Source organism: Phaseolus vulgaris, chromosome 6 (genome assembly GCF_000499845.2).
Source record: "Phaseolus vulgaris cultivar G19833 chromosome 6, P. vulgaris v2.0, whole genome shotgun sequence".
Classification (NCBI taxonomy): domain Eukaryota; kingdom Viridiplantae; phylum Streptophyta; class Magnoliopsida; order Fabales; family Fabaceae; genus Phaseolus; species Phaseolus vulgaris.
In genome coordinates this window covers 632,481-649,896 of record NC_023754.2, presented here as the reverse complement: position 1 = coordinate 649,896, position 17,416 = coordinate 632,481, and the positions used below count along the sequence as shown (strand labels likewise).

General features: G+C 42.2%; 1 protein-coding gene across 1 annotated transcript; it reads left to right on the top strand.

The window, feature by feature from the left end:
• Positions 1 to 12,088: 12,088 nt before the first annotated feature.
• Positions 12,089 to 14,112, top strand: LOC137832961 (uncharacterized). Its single transcript, XM_068641364.1, has 2 exons — positions 12,089 to 12,638; positions 13,154 to 14,112. The coding sequence occupies exons 1-2, from the start codon at positions 12,089 to 12,091 to the stop codon at positions 14,110 to 14,112; spliced, it is 1,509 nt and encodes a 502-aa protein (XP_068497465.1).
• The last annotated feature ends 3,304 nt before the right edge of the window (positions 14,113 to 17,416 follow it).

The window sequence follows — 17,416 nt, the reverse complement described above, 5'->3', positions numbered from 1 at the left end:
CATGTGGAAAACTATAACCTTGGTAAAAAAAATCATAATTGTTTGTTTGAGGGAAAGAAATAATTGTTCTCAATAATCGATAAATAGTATGCAATTTTTATACTTTAGAATATAAAAAAATTAAACTCATTAAACATTTAAATTGGTCTAGATAAATAAATAAATCGGTTGATAGGTCTTAATTAAATATTTTATTCAAATAATTAATTGAAAATTTTATTTACGTATATAAGTCATTTATAGATATTTAATATCTGTTATCAATATAAATTCAAATAAAAACAATTCAGTTAATTATAATTATTTCCTAAATACAAGGGAATTATCTAAGCGGAGTTATTCGTTATGAGTTTGCTTCAATTATATTAGTCATTACTTTTGGAAATATAATCCATTTTATTAATATTAATATAATTAAAAACAAAGTAATTCACCAGCTAGGAAAGGTGGTTAATATATCTATAAGAAACTTTATTGATAAGAAAAGTTTAACTTACCGTTGATACTATATATTCAATTAAAGGTAAAAAATAATAGTATTTTTATTTCTTATATGCTTATATTAATTATTTTATAAAATGTTAAACTAAAATAAAATTTAATATTCTTCCATTTAATAAGTAGAAATATTAATAAGAAAACAAGGATTTAAAGTTATTCTTAAAAAATAAAATCGAATTGGGGATAACATTATTTAAAAAAAAAAGGAAGCAATAGCTTTGGTTGTCCTTTGGAAGTGTGGTTGGCTTAATTTCAACCTTTTAAATTTGTCTGCAATTGAATTGACGGAGTCATCTATTGTAGAGATGAATTAATATATGCATAATTAAAAACATAGTTTATTTGTGAATGATAATTTGGTCAACATGAGTTTGTAGAATAAAGTGTTTTGGAATGGTACAATATATTATATAACTCATTCCTTTTGAAAACAGCATATCTTGTGTTAAGTTGAACTAGAATTAAGTTGAACTCAATACTTGCCCCGCAAGTTTATTATATTATGTTATGAAAAATAATGTTTTACCACTAAAAAAAGAAATAGATGGCTCCATTTTTTTTTTAGCATATATATGGGACTTAAATTTTTATTTATGAAATATAAATTTTTAAATGTAATATATTAACTAAACTTTCTCGTTGATTCTTCTTCTAAATAGTTTTGTTGATGAAACATCGAGTGAAGATTCACCTAGAGAAGTTTTTTCAATTGTGAAATTAGTAAGAAATTAGAGAAATATAAAAGCATTTAATGAGTATGAAGGACATTGAGTAAGTACTCTATGTAGAATAAAGTTATATTTGTAAAATTTTGGATCTATGTTAATATTCAAACAAATTGTTACTATGTATTAGGTTTCTTAGTATGTTGCAACAAAAATAAGTTTTTAAGTCAATATGAGTTATTCGGATTGCAGGTAGTTTTACTAAACTTTCATAACCGTCGAGGAGTTTGTAATCCTCTTTCAGTGTCCGTTATGACTCCATGATCGAGTTCATCCTCGACAGAAGCTTGTGATGACTTAAACCGAGTTTATATGAACTTTGCAAAGAACTCCACATTTTGTTTTATTTATCTCATTAAATTGAATGCTTAGTGCCATGAACATGACTCCTAGCAAGCTTCACCCAAATAGTTGGGCCTTTCTAAAAGCTTTTGAGGTGAAATGTTCTCCTCAAGACCTTTAAAAATCTTTTGTCTTTCATTCAAATTTACACCTAAATTTCCCTTTATTTGCAAAAAACAAATAAACTTAAGTCGAGGGTTGAGTACCTCCTTTTAGTCGAGGACAAAATAAACAAATAAATAATTAAAAATCTCCCTTGCCCTCATTAGCAATAAAGGTCTGCTTAGTGTCACGAACTAATCTTTTCCGATAGGCTTAATAAATATATCTACTAACTAACAATGTGAAGAGACATATGATGGACTTATCATACCAGCTTACAACTTTTCCCGTACAATGTGACAGTCTATCTCGATATATCTCATACGCTCCTAAAATACAGGATTTGCTTGAATATGGAGTGTCACTTGGTTATCACAATACAAAGGTGTAGGCATGCTAATTGGAACCTTGAGGTCTCACAGGATATAACGTAACTGTGTTACCTCCAGAGTGTTAGAATATATGGCCTTAAACGAGAGGGGAGTGAATTGTTTAAGGGGGGTTTTCGAAAACTTTTTAAGCTAGAATGAATTTCTTTGCAAGAAACCAGATTAGGAATTCAGTTAGCCAAGAAACAAAGCACAAAACAACAAAGCACCAGAAAAACAATCGGTTGTTTATACCAGCAAATCAACAACAACTGAATTTAAATGAGTTTAAGGGAAGAAAGAAATACACAAACAGTTTATACTGGTTCACTCTTAAACCAAGAGCTACATCCAGTCCCCAGAATCCACTAGGCAATCCAATACGCAATCAAAATACAGATTACACACAAAACCACCAAAGAAGTGACCTTGAACCCCTCAAGAAACACACTTCCTTTGGCTCAACACACACCAAGAATGTTGATCTTGACAACCTCAAGAGCACACAACACTCCTTGGTTTACAACACCAGAATTTACAAAGTATTCAGAACGAATTACACTTGTTACAGAATGAACTGAAATCAATATAGATGTAATCCTATTTCACTCTCTCTTGAGAAAACCAAAGCTGAATAGTGAAAGTTCAAATCTTGAAAGCAATCTATGAAAAACTCAAATCTGTTTTTTTTTTCCTTATTTGTTATAAAACATAAACAAACTATTTATAGCTTTCAAAGATTGGTCAAAGCATTTAAAACAGGAGCGTATTCAGTTTGAAAATCATTTAAAGCACACTCAACTAATAAAACAGATTCTGTTTGGATTTTCAAACAAACAATCGATTGAAAGCACGAAACAATCAATTGTTTTGGTTTGACAGCAAGTCAACCAACCAAAACAACTTTAAACCTTTTCAAAAACACCTAAGAGTAAAACAATCGGTTGTTTCGACAAAACAACATGTTGTTTTTCACTTAGTTTGAAAAACACTTTAAACTTAAAAGATTTGAAAACACTTTAGCTTTAGATTCAACAAAGAGTGGATTACACAGATAAACTACCCAGATCCTACTCTAAACATAACAACAACTTCAGCCTTCCATCATCAAACACTAGGATTTGGATTCTTCAAAGCTTTTGATCACACTTGATTCAACCATCTCCTCATATTTGATGAAGACAAATCCCTGGTTGCTTGTGTTGGACTTGTTTTGAATCTGAAGCGGTTCCTGTAAAACAAAACTTTATGCACAACATCTATGGTAGCAGGTTAGAATACCACATATAGCTTGTGTTCTGCTTAACTAATACAACACAGAAAACCAGCCAAAAAAGGTAAACCAAAGCAAATCATACATCATTAGCAGCAGCAGAAATAACAATTAATTAAACAAATAGAGTTTGCAGATCTTAAGACAACACAACATAAAATCTCCCCCTATTTGTCTTCACAAATAGACTATAAGAAGAGATAAAACAGAAATTGTTCCATATAAAACAGAATTTAAAATAAATAGCAATAAAACTGTTACAGAGCAAAAACAATCGATTGTTTCGAGCATTCAAACGGTTGTTTTTCTTCAGTCATCCTTGCCATATTGCAGCTCAAAGATTTGGTTCTGAACAGCTTCAATCTATTCATCCAGAGTTTGAAAGCGAGTGTCCATGTTCTGGAATCTGTTGTCAATGCTCGTGAAATTTGTCACACAAAGATCATGGAGATTTCTTTGATTTTCAGCAAAGCCATCAAGTCTATCCACCATGTATCTTTCAAAAGAAGACATTGAGGGAATCTCATCCCCTTGATGTCCTACACTTGTTCCAGCATCAAAGTTAGTAGCAAGTTGTTCTTGATTGTGGATATCCATATCAACAGCTTGATCTTCTTCATCAAAATCAACAGCTGCAACACTTGAGGAACCACCATGATCACCATCTCTGCTCACCCATCTTCCATTTATCTTGGTGAATCTCATTTTGCTTAGTGAACCATTGTTCACTTCTTGTGTTGATTTAACCAACTCAAAGGTTTCATCTTCAAGATTCACTTCAAAATAAAGCAAAAATTTAGAGATTAAAACAGCATAGGGATAATGGTAGTCACTTAACCTCATGGACTTTTGCATATGTTCTTTGATGATATGAATCTAGTTGATCTTGATCTTCCTCATGATGTAGTAGATATAAACAAGATCTTCTTCTGTTAAAACAAAATGATTGCTCCCCCTTGGAGTTAGAATCCAAGTGACAATGAAAGCCAACACCCTTTCATCTAACTTCAAGCCTCCAACAAAACAAGTTTTCACTTGAGCTTATTGATTCTTCAAACAGCTTTTGTAGTATTGAACCTTGTTAAAATCTTCCACAACACCAAGATTTTCTTTATTGATTATGAGACTAGCATATTTCAACCCAGTTGCAGCAACCCATACATCATGGGTAATCTCCTTGTCTACACCTTTAACATGTGAAACAAGATTGTTTCCTTCAAACTTTAAGTTTGTGTAAAATACCCGAATTAAATCTGGATAAATGTTTCCCTTCATCTCCAAGAATCTTTTCAGCAACTAATCCTTGAGAAGCTTTCTCACATTGTCCAGCTTTTGGCTTTTCAACCAATCAAAGGAGACAACTTTTGGATTGTTGATCACTTTTGTACTTGTCTCAAAGCGATACCTCTCAATAAGTTCATTATCCCCTGAAAACCAGCCCTCAAGCCTTCCTCCTGACCTTACAACCCTTGTTGTGATCCTCTTTGATGTAGGTGGAGTGGACTCCATGACAGCAAAAAAAAAAGAGACAAAGGCACACACCCAAAGAGAGAAAGAGATGTTTCAAGAGATGGCTCAATTGGTTGTTTTTGTGAAAGAAAACAGTTCCAACAGATTTTATAGCAAATCAGATACTTTCTTTGATCCTTTGGTGATTGTGGGTTTTAGTCTTTAAGATAAGAGACTGGTCCAAGCACTGCATAGAAAATGTCAGAGAAGAGTAGAAAAACACATGGTCAGCACATTTGATCTTTGACTAGACATAAAGGCTCTTATATTTCCAAGATATGGAATATATTCCTTATGACATCTTGTAACTTCCTCCAGAACACAATCAGGCTTTCAAGACTGCTTTATTGACCCAAGATCCTTTCATTGTTGAGATCTACAACAAACAGAAAGTATAGAGGAATTAATTCAATTCTTCACAGTTCTGTCAGAGAAGAAACAATCGGTTGTTTCGAGGAAACAATCGGTTGTTTTTCTGCAACATGTTGACAAATTTGATTTTCAAGCATAAACTGGGGAAGGTTCAAAACAGATGTTAATGCTCATTTGAGAAAGAAATTTAAATGAATCAGTAGTTAAAAACAAAGGCAAAGATAAGGAAGGTCTTATCCTTTTATGAAGTCCCTTCAATGAGTCATTGTTTGTAATCAAGAATGCTTCTTTTGGCTTTTGAAAAAGCTTGGACTGGTACACACCCTTAATTCAGTTCCAGTCTTAATCCTTTTCTTCCAAGAACCTGATCAGATGACTCAGAGCTTCATGTTCTTCTAGTATCCCTGCATTAAAATGAATTCAAGCAACAAGATTTGGTCCCCTTACAAATGTCGGTCCATTTGATTTATTTTTATCATTTGAAACCTCACAACCTTTGGGAATCCATTTCATAAAACCTTTGGGAACGGAATATGTTCTTATTTTGCAGAATCTGACTGAATGGCCTCTTTTCATGCAATAAAAGCATGTAACAACCGATTGTTTCGACTTAACAATCGGTTGTTGTACTGGCCGTTTTGAAAAATTCTTTGAAAACTTATCTTGCTTGTTCTGTGGATTAAAACCTAATCCAGCTCTTCCAAAAACACATATTTGAGATGTCAAGACATTCTCAAAGTTGGATTTTCCCTTTGAAAGCTTATCCACAGTTCTAACAAGATAATGAACTTTCTTTTCAAGATTTTCACAATTTTCACAAACAAGAGAGTCACACACATGAGAAGAGTTTTTGCAATGCTTTTCAAAATCAATTTTTTATTTTTCCAGCTCTTCTTCAAGTGTCTTAACCCTCTTTTCAAGCTAGTAGTTTAGCCATTTCAATCGGTTGTTTGAGAGAACCAATAGGTTAGCTTCTTCATGAGTTTCTTAAAAAGCTTGAAGCAATTTACTATAATTTTCAGCACTTAAGGAAGCACATGAACTTACATTGCTTGAGCTACATGAATCATCATCACCTTCTACAATCAAGCATATGTTTGCTTTTTCATCTTCTCTTGATGAGGAGCTTGATGAGGAAACTTCATTTTCATCCTAAGCAATATATGCTCTTCTTGATTTTCCCGTTTTCTCCTTGTAGCTTGATTTGTTTTCATTTCTTTCTTTATTTGGGCAATAAGCTTTTATATGTCCTTGTTCACCACAACCAAAGCAAGTATAATTGTTAGAATTGAACTCACTAGTTTTCTTGTTGTCATACCTTTCTTTGTTGACTTCTTTGTTGTGATTTCTCTTCAAGAATCTACTAAACTTTTTGGACAGCAAGCTAAGGTTTTCTTCTTCACTTTCATCACTTGAATCTTGTTTGCTTTTGTGCTTGGCAGCTTTTAAGGCAATGCTTCTCACATGCTTGTCTTCACTTTCTTGAACATTGAGTTTATTCATTTCTAACTCATGTTCTCTAAGCTTACCAAACAATGAAGCCGTTGCCAAGGATGTCAAATCTTTTGATTCAGAAATTGTTGTCACCTTAGCTTGCCAAGATCTATCAAGACACTTGAGTATCTTGATGTTAAGTTCGTCTTTATCAAAGGTTTTCCCAAGGCTCATAAGGTGGTTGATGATGTGAGTGAACCTCTTTTGTACTTCAGCAATTGACTCACCCTTAAGCATTCTAAGCATTTCATATTCCTAAATTAGAGTATGCTTTCTAGCTCTCTTCACATTATTGGTTCCTTCACGAGTCACCTCCAAAGTGTCCCACATCTCCTTGGCCGATGCATTGAGAAATCCTGAAAAATTCATCAAGGCTCCTGCAGCTCTTCCAGGTAGTCCTTTAAGAAATCGTTCCTTACCAGTTCATCTAATTGGAATCCCAATGTCAGACAGTTGCGCAGGCTGTGGCCAAAAGTTTGATGGAACTCACACCAAGTGTTTTAGCTGGGTCCTAGCCTCTTATCGATTTTCGATGGTGACTTTAATATGCCACGTCGGGGATGACAATCATATCCTTAAGGTCCATCCGAAAATTGTGTCTGGTGGGGGCGTTTTCTCTCATGCGTGCCCTGGTGTGGGGCTTCCTTGCTTCATACGGTGGTTGTGCTCCCAGTGTTTTCTTCTCCCTCGTGGCCTCATGTACCCTCATGGGCTGAGGATGCGAGGTTCCCCGAGGTCGGACAGCGCCAACGCTACCGCGCTTTTCTGTGACTTCTCCTTCTGCAACGATGTGGGCCACAACTCAACGTCTGATCTTGCAAAATGTCTTGGGACGACACCTTATTAGTGAATCGCTGAAGGGTCCTGACAGTACTCCTTTCCTGAAGGCATGCACCATCATGTCTCATTCTTGGTGTGTAGCTTCACCACTTGTGCTCCAAATCTCTTTAAGAAATCTTTCAATGACTCTCCCTAGTATTAGAGGGGGAGCCCGACTGACAATGTACTGTTCTCTGAATAGTGTTGAGAATTGATCGAACGATGTAATGTGTCCGTGGGGAAGACTGACGAACTAGTCCAACGCTGTGCCTGACAGCGTACTCATGAATAGCTTATAGTGCATGGTGTCGGAGCCTCCTGAAAGCATCATCTGGGTGTGGAAAGCTATAATATGGGCCTCTGGGTCCTCTACCCCTGTGAAGGTGACCTTCAAGCCCATGAAGGTGGCCAGTATCACAGTGTCCATGATCGCCTGAGAAAACGGCATGGGGCGAGCCCTAACCGGTGTGGGCGGAGCTTGCTCATCCACCGTACGTTTCCCCACATGTTGCAAACTTGATGGAAGAGGCCCAAGCACAAGCCCACATGCAAGCCCACCAAAGGGTAGATTTGGGCCAACCATAGAGTTATGGCCAAGAGGATCCAAGAAGACGTTCTTTTACATGTTCAAATGCCATAAACTCTAGTGTAGAGTAGACTTTAATTTCTTGTCAAAATTAGCATAGGAACTTTATTTGTAATTTTCTTAGAATTAATTTTGGCACCTAAAACACCAACCTAGGTAAACTTAGAGTTTCTAAAAATACCTCTAAATTTACCAAGGCCGGTCTAGAAAGCCCATGGAGGGGGTGAGCATAAAAACTAGACACACCCCTCCCCATGTGCTCATTTGTGCACCCATGTGCTTCACATTTACATTTCATTTGGCTAGCATTAGGGTTGCATTATGGTCCTCCTTAGCCTATAAAAGGAGGAGCCTACACCTTGTATTTTCAAGTTTATTGTGAGTAAAGTTATGCTGCCAATTTGTGCTCAACTTTGCTTCTCCCTAGAATCCTAGGCTCTAAACTTCAATTCCTTCATCTTTTCCCTTGGGCTGGCCGAACCACCCAATACCCACACTTATCATGCACCTACAAGATCAACACCACTCTTAGGAGGATCTTGCTCACTCTCATTCATTGCTTCCGCCCCATACTCTACATTGATTCAAGAAGAACTTCATGAAAATGCCATCAAAACTCCTGCGCAGTTCCTCGTTGGTTATGCACAACTCTTCGTTGCTTGCTTGTGACGCGGCCAGGTCGACCTGGAAACAATCCTGATCAACTCTGGATGCTGCTACCGTCCGTTGAAGGGCACGTATGGTCTCCATGAGTTGTTGCATGGTGACGTTGTCTCTTCCTTCTTGCGTAGCTGATCCTTGCCTCATGTTACTCATGTTGCTGGTTGGCTCTCAACACGATTGTGAATGAGACCTAGTTTTATCGGGCCCCATGGTGGGCGCCAAATGTTCTCGCCAATTGACTTAGTCGTCGTTGACTTCAAAGGCAGATGGTGGCTTCTCCTATCTCCTGGTGGTTTTCGCTCTCTCCTTGGGTAGTGGCTCCATTGAAACAGAAGGGATCCTACCTGTTGATTGCACTTCAACGATCAAGTCAGTACTGGGCTAAGAAACAATAAAGTATGTAAAGCAGTTTCAGTCTTAGAAATGGTGTACCTTTTCTAGGGCTCTTACCACCATTTATATAGGTTGTATCTAGGTCAACTTTTTGTCCCACGAGGATCTTTCCTTTAGTGGAACTAAGGTTACTAGTGAGGCATCATGCGTCGCGTTGCACAAGGTTAGCGCAGCCGCGACACAAGACTTGCCTCTTCTGGAGTGCAATCTTTCTAACAGTATGGTCGTCAGGGTACCAACTCATGTCCTAGCGCTGCGGCGCCATCTATTCTGTGGGTGCCCTAATTATTCACGTGCCTTGCATGTAGTCTTTCCCTGGAAACCCTAACCCTTACGGGCCTTAGCGCCTCCAGGGAACACTTGCTTATGTCGTACCCGAATGTACTATACACATTCCCCATGCATGATCCTCTCGTGATTTAGGTCTTTTTGGTATCTGGGTGTTAACTCATGTTAACTCATACTATTTGTGGGGCCAAGTTTACATGGCCCATTATTACTATCGGACCACCGAGGTCCGATGTCGACGTCTGATGTTGACCTCTTTGATGTCGATGCCCGAGGTCTGGCCAATACACTTTCAATGTTATGGACCTAATGCCTTTTGCAGGAAGTAAAGAAGAAGAAGAAATAGAAGCATTGGATTTGAGGCCAAATCCTTTTCAAGGGAGAAGGGATGATGGAAGAGGTCCAAACCCAAGTCCAAGCCCAAAGCCCAGTCCAAGTTCAAGCCCAACAAATAGAAGATCTAGGCCAACTACAAGAGCTATGGCAAGAAGGATCCAAGAGGATTGGGACACTACTACTGATGGCAGAGAAAATTTCCTCTATATGTTTAATGTACCGACCAGGTCATCGGGTGTGATGACGTGGACAAGAGAAAGGTAGGTAGTCAAGAAGTCAACGTAGTCGTCGTATGTAAAAGCGGCGTTCTGCAACATAAATAAGCGGTTATCGCCGAGATGTGTCACCGCCAAGATGGATCATCGCCCATCGCCTAAGTAAGACATCGCCTAAGTAAGACATCGCCTAAGTAGGACATCGCCTCAAGAGTCAACCCGCATGACGTAAGCATTTCACAGAGAGGGGGCCCACATGAGGGGATAACCCTAAGTTGGGTGGCGGCACTGTGGGTCCCTATGCACAGAATAAATGATTAAGTCAAAAGGGCACGTGGTAATGCCCACGTGCTCACTAAAGGTATCCAGGGAAGGCTGCATGCATGACACGTGTCTAATTAGGGCACTCGAACAGTATGATGGCGCGATAAATACAACGCTCAAGTTAGAGCCCAAGTGGCCATAAGGTTATACATTGCACTCCAGATAAGGGAAGTCCATGGGCCAGATACGCTAAGATCCTAAAGATAGCGGCGCAAGGACCTTCTCCAAGGAACCCTAGATAATAGCAGGCAACGTAGAGGTAAACCCTAGTCTTCACTTATATATAGGGCACAAATAAGCCCTAGAGAGGGACGCTTTTCACAGTTGCATGAGTCTTAACCTAGTTCTCAGATAGACATACAGAGGGAAAACCCTAATTGTTCTTGACGGCGTATCCGCTGAAAGCACAAGACAATTAGGGCAACACAGTTTTAGCCATACAGTTTTCAGTCATTGAGATTATTATACAGTTTCTAGTTAGTTTGGTGTTTCTCGCTAGCTGACTTGATCGTCGGAGTGCAAACGGCCGCGAGGGCGCCCCTTTGTTCTTCTTTTTCAGGTACTGACAGACGAAGTAAACTGAAGGTGCCCTAGCTCGTTAGAACAAGCCACGCATAAAGACGACCCAGTGGAAGTTTTCGAGGACCATTTGCCCGATGTGGACATCACGTTCACTAAGCAAGACCTCAGGGATGTTGTGCTGCATGACAACGATCCCATTGTGATCTCGTTCGTCACGGTAGGAAGAACGGTTCATCGGGTCTTAGCCGATCAAGGGAGCTCGGCATACGTGATGTTCTGGCCGACCTTCGAAAGGCTACAACTATCCACAGATCAGTTGAGGCCATATGGGGGCTGCTTATACGGTTTTGCGGGTGATCAAGTCGAAGTCAGGGGATACATTGAGTTAAGAACAACGTTCACAAATGGGACCGCCTCGCGCACGGAGAAAATCAAATACCTTGTCGTGAACGCCCCTTCAGCAGATAATATCCTATTGGGAAGGCCAACACTCAATAGGATAGGAGCTGTACCCTCCACGAGGCACATGAAGGTCAAATTACCTTCAATGGAAGGGGTAATCGTCACCATCCGATCTGACCAAGAGGAGGCAAAGAGATGTTATGAAAACAGCCTCAAGAACAGGCGATCAGTGTGCCATGTGACCACAACACCGCCTCTTGGTGCGAAGGATGCGCAGGAAAGCCGACGGGCCATGGATGCGGCGACAGGAGGAACCGCCGAAGGCGACGTGGGTATGGACGTGACGTTGGAAGCAGCCACCAAGGGCGACGTAACCATGGGAGATGTCGAGTTGAAGCCTGAGAACAACGCTGGAGTAGAGGAAGAGGAAAGCTGCCCGGAGGCCGCCAGGGAGTCAAGCATTGTGAGAGCATTGCTCGCTAGCGAGAGGAGGCCTCGCCTAGTTGGAGATTGGCTCGAGAGGGAGATTGGCGGTAAAACTTTCAAGTTGGGGAAAAATCTAGACGACGGGACACAGGAACAGATCTCCAAGGTGATAGGCAGGCATCTGGACGCGTTCGCGTGGTCTGCCTCGGATATGCCAGGAATCGACCGATTTTTTATGTCATCGTCTAGCAATGGACCCTCAGGTCAGACCAGTCCGACAAAGAAGAAGAAAATTCAATGAAGAAAGGAGACAGGCGATCGGAGATGAAACGCAAAAACTCCTCGAGGCAGGCCACATCAAGGAGATACAGTATCCGGAATGGCTCGCCAATGTTGTATTGGTAAAGAAGAGCAATGGGAAATGACGAATGTGTGTCGACTTCACAGATCTAAACAAAGCCTATCCGAAGGATTCCTATCCTTTGCCAAGTATAGACGCCTTAGTGGACAGCGCAGCAGGGTGCAAGTTGTTGAGCTTCTTAGACGCGTTCTCGGGGTACAACCAAATTAAGATGCACCCTATGGACGAGGAAAAAACTTCCTTCATGACAGAGAAGTCGTGTTATTGCTACAAGGTGATGCCTTTTGGGCTGAAGAATGCGGGAGCCATGTACCAGAGATTGATGGATAAAGTGCTTGCACCTATGCTTGGGAGGAACGTGCAAGCTTACGTTGACGATATGGTCGTAACATCCCTGGAAAAAAACCAGCATATAGCCAATTTAGAGGAGTTGTTCGTTACGATAGCCAAATACAAACTAAAGCTGAACCCTGAGAAATGCATTTTCGGCATGGAAGCAGGAAAGTTCTTAGGGTTCCTTTTGACCGAGAGAGGGATCGAAGCAAACCCTGACAAGTGTGCGGCCATTTTGGCAATGAGGAGCCCCGCTACGGTGAAGGAGGTGCAGCAGCTCACAGGTCGGATGGCCGCCCTGTCGCGATTTGTGTCTGCCAGTGGAGAGAGGGGTCACCCATATTTCCAGTGCTTGAAAAGGAACAATAGGTTTGTTTGGACGAAGGAGTGTGAAGAGGCTTTCGTAAAACTCAAAGAGTACTTGGCGAGCCCGCCGGTCCTGTGCAAACCACAATTGGGAGCGCCCCTCAGGTTATACTTCGTCGTAATCGAGAAGGCGCTGAGTGCGGTGCTCGTCCAGGACCAAGATCAAATTCAGAAACCCGTTTATTTTGTCAGCAAGGTGTTGCACTGGCAGTAGTGTTTTCGGCGAGGAGGTTGCGCCATTACTTCCAGAGTTTTACAGTGTTGGTGATGACTGACTTACCCATCCAGAAGGTTCTAAAGAAACCAGATGTGGCTGGAAGAATGGTAAAATGGGCGGTAGAGTTGTCGGAATTCGACATCAAGTATGAGCCCAGGGGACCGATCAAGGGACAAATCTTCGCTGACTTCGTGGTCGAACTATCTTCTGAGACAGTGCAAAGCGCCGGAGATGGTTTTCGTTGGGTGCTCTCAGTGGATGGATCCTCTAACCAATTAGGCAGTGGGGTCGGGATAATTCTGGAAGGACCCAACGACATGTTGATAGAACAGTCCCTAAAGTTCGCCTTTAAAGCCAGCAACAACCAAGCGGAATACGAGGGTCTGATCGCTGGTGTTTTGTTGGCAAAGGAGATGGGAGCAAGGGTGCTGTTGGCCAAGAGCGATTCATTGCTAATCACAGGCCAAGTAACTGGCGAGTTTCAGGCTAAAGACCTGCAGATGGCAGCTTATCTGGAGTATGTGCAGGAGTTGAGGAAGTCTTTTGTTTCGTTCAAAGTAGTGCATGTGCCAAGGGAGCAGAACGCCCGAGCCGACTTGCTAGCAAAGCTCGCCAGTTCGGGCAAGGGGGGCAAGCAGAGGACCGTCATACAAGAAACCCTGAAGATACCTCGAGCGTTCGTGGCGGACCACCAAGTTCTCCAAATCTGCAAGTCAAAGAAAGGGATGTCAAGGGGTCATAAGTCTTTATCCCAGGAGACCTTGAGGACGCCAAGGATTAGAGCGTTTCCAGTGGGAGAGATAAAGATGACACAAGTTTGCATCGTCCACGAGCCGGACACATGGATAACGCCATACCAGCGCTACATGGCAGATGGCGTACTCCCAATGGACCCGACGGAAGCTTGGAAGGTAAAAAAGAACTCCAGCAAGTTCACCCTCATCAATGGCGAGTTGTACAGGTTTGGTTTCACACACCCCCTCTTAGTATGTGTGCATGGAGAGAGGTGCACGAGAATTATGGCCGAGCTCCATGAAGGGATTTGCGGGAGTCACATCGGAGGTCGAGCCTTGGCAACAAGAACCATCCGTGCAGGTTATTATTGGCCGACAATGAGGGAAGACTGCAAGAGATATGCCCAACGTTGCAAGCAGTGCCAGGAGCACGCCGATTAGCACAAGGCACCTCCGGAAGAGTTAAAATCAATCTACAGTCCCTGGCCTTTCCACACATGGGGAATCGATATCCTGGGACCTTTCCCATTGGCCATTAGGCAGATGAAGTATTTGGTTGTGGCAGTCGAATACTTCACGAAGTGGATTGAAGCAGAACCAGTAGCCCAGATCACAGCGCACAAAATTCAGAATTTCGTATGGAAGAATATTGTGTGTCGTTTTGGTGTGCCCAAGCGTTTGGTATCAGATAACGGGACTCAGTTCTCGAGTCACCTGCTGAAGAAGTTGTGCAAGGACGTTGGAACTCAACAGGTGTTCGCTTCTGTGGAGCATCCACAGACGAATGGGCAGGTGGAGTCGGCTAATCGGGTTTTACTAAGAGGTTTGAAGAGGAGATTGGAGAAGGCCAAAGGATCTTGGGCTGAGGAAGTTCCCCGTATAATATGGGCATACCACACCACTGAACAGTCAGGAACCCACGAAACCCCGTTTAGCTTGGTGTACGGGTGCGATGCGATGATCCCAATTGAAATCCAGGAAAGCTCGCCGAGATTCCAGAACTTCGTGGCAGAAGACTCGAATGCAGAAAGAAGGATGAACTTAGATTTGTTGGATGAGGTCAGGGAGGAGGCAAGGGTAAAGGCTGAAGCAATAAAGAGAAGAGTCGAGCGCAAGTACAATTCTAGGACAAGGCCAAGGCAGTTCAGAGATGGCGACCTGGTAATGAGGAAGGCCCACCTGTACGAGATGCAGAATAAATTGTCACCCAAATGGACGGGACCGTTTAGAGTAACCGAAGCACTCGGGAACGGCGCCTACCGTTTGGAAACACTGGAAGGGGGGGCGATTCCTCGCACTTGGAACGCTACCCATCTCAAGTTTTATTACAGTTGAAGCATTGTAAGTAGCAGTTAACTCGAACAGTTAAGTGAAAACAGTTTTTCAAGGTGGCGCTCTTTTTCCCTGAGAAGGGTTTTTTAATGAGGCCACCCAATAAAGAAAAGTTCGAGTCTATCAAGTTTTCCCAGTTATTAAGTTTGCATGATTATGATTTTAAATTTTTAAACAAAAGACTTAGTCGCCCTTGTGTAATTTAGGGCAGATTCAGATCGCATGCATTCAGTATAAAGTTTTTTAAAGTCCTCATCGCCACCTCGCGATCGGAGGCACTAGTATAAAGTTTTTTAAGTCCTCATCGCCGCTTGGCGATCGGAGGCAAAGATCAAGTTTTAAGTCCTCAATCGCCACTTAGCGATCGGAGGCACAAGTATAAAGTTTTTAAGTCCTTGTCGCCACCTGGCAATCGAAGGTGAAAGTTAAGTTTTAAGTCCTACTCGCCTAGAACGAGTATAGGCGAGAACAGAATAAAAAGTCCTACTCGCCTAGAGCGAGTATAGGCGAGAACAAATCAGAAGTCCTACTCGCCTAGAACGAGTGTAGGCGAGAACATATTAAGAAGTCCTACTCGCCAAGAATGAGTATAGGCGAGAGTTCAGAGCAAGATGACAGATATGTACAGTATGAGTTAAAACCCGGGCACCTAGTCCTTGAGCAGGGGTTAAGGGATTCCTTCGGGACGCCCCCTCCTCAAGTATGAACAGCTAGCCCCGATACCAGATAACAGTTAAAACCCGGGCACCTAGTCCTTGAGCAGGGGTTAAGGGATTCCTTCGGGACGCCCCTCCTCAAGTATGAACAACTAGCCCCGGTACCAGATAACAGTTAAAACCCGGGCACCTAGTCCTTGAGCAGGGGTTAAGGGATTCCTTCGGGACGCCCCCTCCTCAAGTATGAATAGCTAGCCCCGGTACCAGATGAGTTAAAATCCGGGCACCTAGTCCTTGAGCAGGGGTTAAGGGATTCCTTCGGGACGCCCCCTCCTCAAGTATAAATAGCTAGCCCCGGTACCAGATGAGTTAAAATCCGAGCGCCTAGTCCTTGAGCAGGGGTTAAGGGATTCCATCGGGACGCCCCCTCCTCAAGTATGAATAGCTAGCCCCGGTACCAGATGAGATTAAAAGTCCTCAGTGCATCCAGGGAAAAGGTAGCCCCTGGGCAAGTTGAGGCACCAGATAAAGTCCTTCTCGCCGTCGAGCGAGTTCAGGCCAGATAAAGTCCTTCTCACCTCAGAGTGAGTTCAGGAAAGAACAGAATAACAAGACCTCTTTGCATAAGCAAATTGAGGCAAGTTCGAAAGTCCTCAGTGCAGAATCAGGCCAGCCCAGTTTAGGCGATGACCTGGAAATGCACATGTCACTTGGCAGATCGGGCAAGCGAGATGTCAGATACTAAAAATGACTCGCCTACTGGTCAGTAAGTAATTTCTTGTCAAATGTTATTGCTATAGACTAACCGTTTGTTTAAAATAAGTTGATCGCCAGAAAATTAAACATCAGTCCGCGGTAAGTTAATTGGGTTGAGTAAGAGCCCACCAAATTATCAGGCGATCGCACAACAGGTAAGAGATAAACCATGAGCATAAGTTAACACGGTCCAAAGAAAAGAGGTCATTACAAACAGATTCGTTGCACATAGACAGAGGTCGAATATGTAAGTCTTTCAGAATGTTTCTAAAGAAAACGTCAAATGAAAACAAATGAAAACGTTAATCTGAGGGCACAATTTTGCCGTCTACCACTTCATGGCAAATCGAGAACTGGGAGAGGTCCAAGTCGGGGTAAGCACAAGCGAACTGCTCCAAGGCTGCACCAAACCCGGAAGTCAGAACGTTTGCGGCGTTGAGGTCGAGTTCTTCACTTTGTTTCTTCAGCTTTTCATTCTCCTCAAGCGCCTGGGCAAGTTTTGCTGCAGATTCGTTCAGCTCCTTATCTTTCTCGCTCAGTTCCTTGGCTTTTTGGTCCATGTCAGCTCTGATGTTGCCCAGCAGATCCTCCCTCTCAATCGACTTGGCCTCGAGCTCGTCCGTGTAGGCCTCTTTAGCCTTGAGAGTCTCCTCAAGGCCCGCTATCTTCTCCTGCTGATGCACGAGTCTGCCCTCGAGTTCAGTGACCTCTGAGAGTTTGGCGTCGAGCTTTTGGCCTAGTTCAGCGTTGTTTTTGCGTTCGCTCCGCAACTCCTCCTTCAGAGCATTCTCTAACCGCGAAAACTCCAGTCCCCGCATCGTAAGATCGCGCTTAAGTTGTTGAACTTGGTCCTTCGCAACACCGGCTTCGGATTCATACTGGCTCAAGGAGTCCCTTAAAGCCTCGCCCATCATCTGGTAAAGGCATTTCTCTACGCACTCGGTAGTCATAGCGCTAAGGTAAGCGGCGTGAGCTTTCAAGACCTCCTCGATAGGGGCGGG

Bases quoted from the DNA above. Each gene is read 5' to 3' on its own strand.
- LOC137832961 (XM_068641364.1), top strand. From the start codon at position 12,089: ATGTGTGTCGACTTCACAGATCTAAACAAAGCCTATCCGAAGGATTCC. The intron at 12,639-13,153 runs GTCGGATGGCCG...CTTCTGAGACAG, and splicing joins GGAGGTGCAGCAGCTCACAG to TGCAAAGCGCCGGAGATGGT.